Raw genomic sequence first — 6,466 nt, 5'->3', positions numbered from 1 at the left:
ACCAAGTCCTAGCAAACATTTCCACAAACTGGCCGCAGGATCCAAACAGGCCTGGGGTAGAGTCAGGACAAAATCCAGTCTCATCAAATGGTAGTTCCCAGCTCTTTCCACCACAACTCTTGGCTCCAGCAGGACCTGAACTCAAGACTCATAGGGGACATTCTCATTGCACTCCCTGTTTGGAATCTTATAGCCAAGTCTGAGCCCATTCAAACCATAAACTCTGAGGGAAGAAAGTCAACTCATTTCCTGGATGTGCCTTCACATTCCCATCCCCAGCGCTCCCACAAGGCAGGGCTCCCCACGTGGCACCCACACATGGACCTTTCCACAGAGGGACTTCTCTTTGAAAAGTGCTTTATTTCAACAAGATCTAAGTTAGGTGCATTAAAACATATCAAAATGTTACAGACATTTATGGCTCCTTGTCAAATTACGTTATGGGGCCTTGTCAAATTACGTTATGATACCCAGATGCAACAGTTTGTAAGTTCAGAACCAAACACTGAACCAGGTCAAGTACCATGGATGAAGGCAAGTTATGGTTGAGAAAAGACACTTCACAAATGTAACACAAGTGGGAAAACCTTGAAGAAATACTAGCAGGAACACACCAGAAGCCATCAGCCTGGGAAGAGGTCTGCAATCCGCTGGGAAGACTCTAAGGGCAAACTGAGATTTGTCTACATCTTGTGCTTGGTTCAAACACAGGGGGTGCTGTAACCTCCCGAGACAGGGTAAATGCTTATCAGTTCCGCCTGCAAGAAGGGGCGCCACATTCATTTGTATCTCTACCTCTTTCTCGGAGATCATTTCTCATCTCATCTGACTCAAGCAAGACTTCATATAAAACAACTTAAGTAGCACCTCAAACACGTGTGCTGCTGCCTCAAGGATGCTGGAGACTTCCTCTACTTATTATTTTAGCCCCCACATCATGGTTTGGCCACGAGACCCTAAAAATCCCTTGTTCATCTAAAATTTCTCTCTTGGCCTACCTATGGCACCATATTCTCCATGCTATGGAGCTTGGCCTTTTTTTTTTTTTTTCTTGGATGAGAGCTTCTCTTAAGAGAGTCTCTTGCTCTTCTGGGACCCATTGCTCCTGACACTCTGAAACAACCACCCTCACCCTGCAGAAAAGAATTCGTGCCAAGGTGTTTTGCATCTGGGAACAGATTTGTGCTTGTCATTATATTTCAAAATCTTATCTACAATGGTGATAAAATGGCTTTATCCGGGGATCTCCAGGAGAGACTATTGTTTTCTTTCTCGTAGGGAGGAGGGAAGGGTGCAGATATTTCTCCTTGAAGTCTCAGCCCAAAGCCTCAGTTTCTGGTCCCGGCATTTTTCCCACAGGTGGGTGGCTAATCTGAGCTCCTTCCTCCCCAACCTCATTTGAAGAATTCAATTCCAGCAGCCTGGACCCCAGGACACACATTCCTCTCCAGCCTGCTCTGGCAAGCCTGAAGTCTGTGCTTCTAGTCCCTTTGCAAGACAGCTTCCCCTCCCCCCCCACCCCCGCCCGTGTCTTTAACTCATCACCTGCCCACTCATGTGATCACCGAGAATGTGACCTTGTGCTTAATTCCACCATCACCTGGGGGAACAGACCCCCTTCCCAGCCAGATGGACTCAGGCTTTTCCTTCATTTGATCACCTTGTAACACAAGCCCCTAGAAAAAGAAAGCCAGATGTGGCTCTACTGCTTTTTCACAAGTTAGGAAAATAACCCCATAAATTGGCCTTTTGTTCTTCACACAATTTCAGGTTCATCGCACGAAATTACATAAACCCACATAAATCAGTGGAGGAATTCAAAGCTGCCAAGCCATGTGATACCAGTGAGAAAATCCGGCTCCACACCGTGGAGAAGTGTCTCTGTTTCAGCCACTGCTATTTCAAAGGACCTTTCCAAAATTCCTGATCCGGTTATTAGGACGTGAGAAACGATCTCTAAACAGGGTGGGCCACAATGGGAAAGTCCGGCCCGCGTGAAGTGGAATGTATCCTGTCGGATGCGATTTCCCCTCACTTCTACCCGACCCCCACCCCCACCCCCATCTTTAAAAAGCCAGGCCTGCCTTGGAAAGGGCTCTGGCAAACCTGACGTTTTGCAACATTTCCATATTTAACCTCTCATAGTGCTAGCGCAAATCAAAGAGAACTTTTATAAACCAGAAATAGCTGTTCAACAAAAGTTAGCGGTTAGCACATTTGCTTTGTGGAAATGTTTCTGCCTCACCCACCAAGGAGAACCACTGGTGCCAATGTAGGCTTGGAAGAGTCAAAATAAAAAGTAGCTGGAAGACAAGTTTCTTAAGCCATTTTCTCAAATGCAAAACTCAGGAAGTGTGTTTGCATTCACAAACCGGAGCTCTCTCTCCCATCTGTAACAAAGGAAGCCTCTAGCCGCCCCCCACCCCCACCACAGGCCCCCCGGGGTTTTCTCTGCGTGTTGCAGAGCCCTACCAAGGTGTATGATTGAGACCAGGGCCTCCGGATTTCCAGTCCACGCCCCCACAGGGCTGGTGGTGCTGTCCCCAAAGAGGTTGCCTTGCTAAGAGACCCCCGGCAAAATGCCAGGTGGCAGCATGCCATCTTTTGGAAAGTCAACAAGAAGATCACAGCTGTGAGCCATCTAAAGAGGCCAGGGAAGCCACAGAGGAGAGCAGCAGTCGGGAGGACAGGAACGGCTCTGCTGCAAACATCCACCTTCCTTGTACTCCTTCCGCCAACTGCCCAGCTCCCCAAACCTTTCTTGGAGAGGAAGTGAAGAGATGGGGAGACCCCACCCCAACAAGGCTGAGACACCTGCTGTTAGGAGCTCCCAGCTTTGCTTGGTTTATCTCCACAGCCAGGCACCCTGTCTGTCCCTCTTCGAAGTCTGTCAGCCACACCGGTGCCTAGCTACCCAGCAGTCTTCCTGATGGGAGCCACAGGGGCCAGACTGCCCTCCCTTCCCCCCATTGGGGTCTGTTCTAAAGATCACCCAGGTGGCTGCCCAGAGAAGCGGAAAGAGAAGCTCCACCCTCCCTATGCACCAGCACAGGGCAACCCGAAGAGCTTCCCTGAGCCCCAAGCTCGGTCAGTAGCAAGGTCCTCATGCTTGGAGTCTGTCTCCAGGCACAGGGCAAGGGCAATTGCAAGAATCCCATGGCTGGAAAGAATAAAGCCTTGACTTCAAACACATGGCCTCAGATCCAAGTGCAGGGAGACCCTTGATGATGAAAAATGGGCTGGCTTCCCAAGCATTTGTCATTTCTGCAAGGAACCTCTACGGGTCCCTAAAGATGGAAACTCTGGCCACCACCCCAGGACAAGGCCAGGCCTGGGCCACCAGTTGACCAGGAATAAACCGGTGAGACCCTTCCTTCAACTCAAGGAGGCACCGAAGAGTTGGGGTTGGCTTCCATGGCATGGGGTTGGCAGGCTGAGCAAAGCAGCAAGCTCCTCCCCGCTCTCCTGGAGGTGGCCATGGAGGTGAGGACAGAGGCAGAATCCACGTGGATCATCATATACGTCTTTGTTATTTAAAACAAAGTTTCCAGTGTAAAAACTTGTGGGCTTATTGCATCTACCCCACAGACGATTTATCTTCCCCTTTCCACCGGACCTCCCCCAAGGAGGTCTATTTCTATGGGGCTGCTATTTCATTAATTTCCGATCCCCAAGCCCTCTGCATGTACAGGGGAGTCTCGACCAATACATAAATACCCCAAATGGTGAGCTTGCTGAGACCCCTTCCCCTCTGAACATGTGTGGCCGCTCCCGGGTACTTGAGGGAAGAAATCATTTCTCCAACTTCAGCCCCTCAGATTGGCGACTCCCCCGATGCTCCTGCCCCCAAGCAGCACACCTGCAAGCCCCGGGGCGCTTGTGCTGGTTGCCTGGAATTCCATTCCATGTGAATCTCAGGTAGGCACGTGGATATGTACCATGTGTGCACACACGCTTACGTGTGCACACGTGTGCTCATGTGCACACACACACACACACACACATTTTCAGTCCTTATAACAAAATTCAAAAGTCCTGTGAGTGAAAGAAAGGAATGGAGCTGGGGATCCAAGGATGGGGAGTCGTCTGCTGGCTTCGCCAGCCGCTCTGGGCAACAGATGGTAGCTCGGTGGGAGCTGGTGAGGTCTGTATCTATACGTTTCCGTGGAAGGAAGGCACCCAGCTTCCCGTGCGTCTGCTCGTGTCAGCGGCGGCCCCCGTGGCATCTGGATCCCCTCCCTCGTGTGGCTCAGATGGTTGCTGGGGTCTCGGCCATCTCCTCCAGCCTCTGCCGGATCATCAGCCGGAGCACGGTGTACCTGGGGACAGACACAGCTGCGGAGGGCAGCAGGGACCAACACACCCCCCCACCGCCTGGGTCCCAGGGGCGGCCTGTCGGTCCCTCTGCTTCTATCACCGGCCCAGCCATCAGCCACTCTGTGGCTTGTGTTCATTTCCATACCCCGATGAGAGGAACTGAACAGACCAAATCCAAACCAGACGATTTGACTATTGCTAGAAATTCTGGCAAAAAAAGGATGGGAGGGCGAGAGAGCAGCGCCAACAGGAAGGGTTCCAAGTGCTCACTCTGCCCAAGGCACCACCACAGTAGCACGGGGCCTTCACCTGCGCTGGACCATCTGACATGGCCATCATTTGACCATTCTGAGGGGCCTACAAGAACGGCAGCTTCATATGCTTCAAGCTAATACCAGTCCCTACAGATTTTACAGAACAGGCCAGAGCGACTACCAGGCATGGGGATCCACGGCTTGATGCAAGTGGGTCCCCACCCCTTCCCTGACCTGAGGGAGTGCAGATGCTGGGGCCTCCGTGCAGGGCTAACGAGGACATTCCTCATGCCCAGGGCTTTGCCCGGCACGGCAAAAGCTGTCTTTAAAGTTTGGCATGGGGCAGCCTGGGTGGCTCAGCGGTTTAGCGCCGCCTTCAGCCCAGAGCACGATCCTGGAGACCCCGGATCAAGTCTCACGTCAGGCTCCCTGCAGGGAGCCTGCTTCTCCCTCTGCCTGTGTCTCTGCCCCTCTCTCTCTGTGTATCTCATGAATAAATAAATAAATAAATCTTTAAAAAATAAAAAATAAAGTTTGGCATGTAGCAAGCATTCAGAAAACGCTAACTGCTTTCCTACTAGCTCTTATCACTGATAGGGCAAATATAGCATTGGCGCTATTCTCCGGTGGCAGAAATTAATCGTTTGTTCCGCCACAGCCATGAAAAGCAGTCCACTTTATGACTAAACGTGGCAAAAAAAAAAAAAAAAAAAAATCTTCCCAGAGAAATAGGGTGAAATAGGTAAAGGGGATTAAGAAGTGCAAACATCCAGTTGTAAATAAAAAGTCACAGGGATGGAAAGTAGAGCATAGGGAATACAGTAAAAAAATCGTAATCACATTGTAAGGTGACAGATGGGGACTATGCTTATCATGGCGAGCACTGAATAATGTATAGAACTGTTGGATCGCTGTGCCAGACGCCTGAAACAAATATAACACTGTATGTTGACTATACTTCAATCATAATTTTTTTTTTAATCCTCCGCAGAGAGATGCTTTCCTGGACTTTTCAAGCCAAATGTAATTCCCAGAAGAGAAATGTTAAGAAGGGAGAAGGGAAGGAGGAAAGGATTCCAGAGATAGGTTGCTTTGACTACTTTCCACTGCCAAGACAACCTTCCTGAAATCCCTGGAACACTTCACGTCCCATATCAAAGTGAGAAGCTGACACAAGAAGCAAAGAGACTGGAGTGCCTGGGTGGTTCAGACGGTTAAGTGTCTGCCTTTGGCTCAGGTCATGATCCCAGAGGCCTGGGATGAGCCCCATGTTCGGCTCCCTGCTCAGCAGGGAGCCTGATTCTCCCTCTCCCTCTGCCAGCTGCTCCCCCTGCTTGTTCTCTCACTCTCTATCAAATAAATAAAATCCTAAAAAAAAAAAAAAAAAAGAAGAAGAAGAAGAAGCAAAGAAACCAACACCCTTCAGCTTTGTGTCCCCATCTGAGATCTCAATTGGTCATGGGAAGGCCCTGGAAGAAGGACCACAGGACCCAGGCCCACACACAACCACTCAGCACATCCCTACAAGGCACCCGAACAAAGAGCCAGCTCACTGAGGCCCTGGCAGGAGCCCAACCAGTTGCCCTGGGGCCACACATACTTGCGCATCAGCTTCTTAACTTCCCGATCTTCTTCCTCTTGGAGCTTCTGAATAAAGCTTTTAAGGACAGGCATCTCGAACTTTATGTACTGGGCCACCTGGAGAGGAAGAAGTGAGTCTGGGGTGCATGCACGCCCCCTCCCAACCTTATTCCAATTCCTTTTGGTGTCTCTCTCATGAAAGGCACCAAGGCACAGGACACCCGATTCCTGCACTGATCCAGGATTTCTTTAAAGGCAGTAGCCAAGCCTCATTCTTCTCAAGGCTGCAGTCACTCCCTATACATGACACATAT

General features: G+C 50.2%; 1 protein-coding gene across 3 annotated transcripts in view; it reads right to left on the bottom strand.

Moving 5' to 3' along the window:
- Positions 1-340: 340 nt before the first annotated feature.
- The window catches only part of RASSF2 (Ras association domain family member 2), a 43,109-nt gene continuing 36,983 nt past the window's right edge, over positions 341-6,466 (bottom strand). For all 3 annotated transcript variants that reach the window (XM_072800169.1, XM_072800170.1, XM_072800171.1), the window contains exons 11-12: positions 6,172-6,269; positions 341-4,319 (exon numbers count right to left, since the gene is read on the bottom strand). In XM_072800169.1, coding sequence (XP_072656270.1) covers positions 4,250-4,319; positions 6,172-6,269 — 168 coding nt within the window. In that variant the 3' untranslated portion in view covers positions 341-4,249. The remainder of the gene's footprint in view (positions 4,320-6,171; positions 6,270-6,466) is intronic.

Source organism: Canis lupus, chromosome 26, assembly GCF_048164855.1.
Source record: "Canis lupus baileyi chromosome 26, mCanLup2.hap1, whole genome shotgun sequence".
Lineage (NCBI taxonomy): Eukaryota > Metazoa > Chordata > Mammalia > Carnivora > Canidae > Canis > Canis lupus.
Note: the sequence above shows the minus strand (reverse complement) of the source record. Positions and strands in the feature narration are given on the sequence as shown.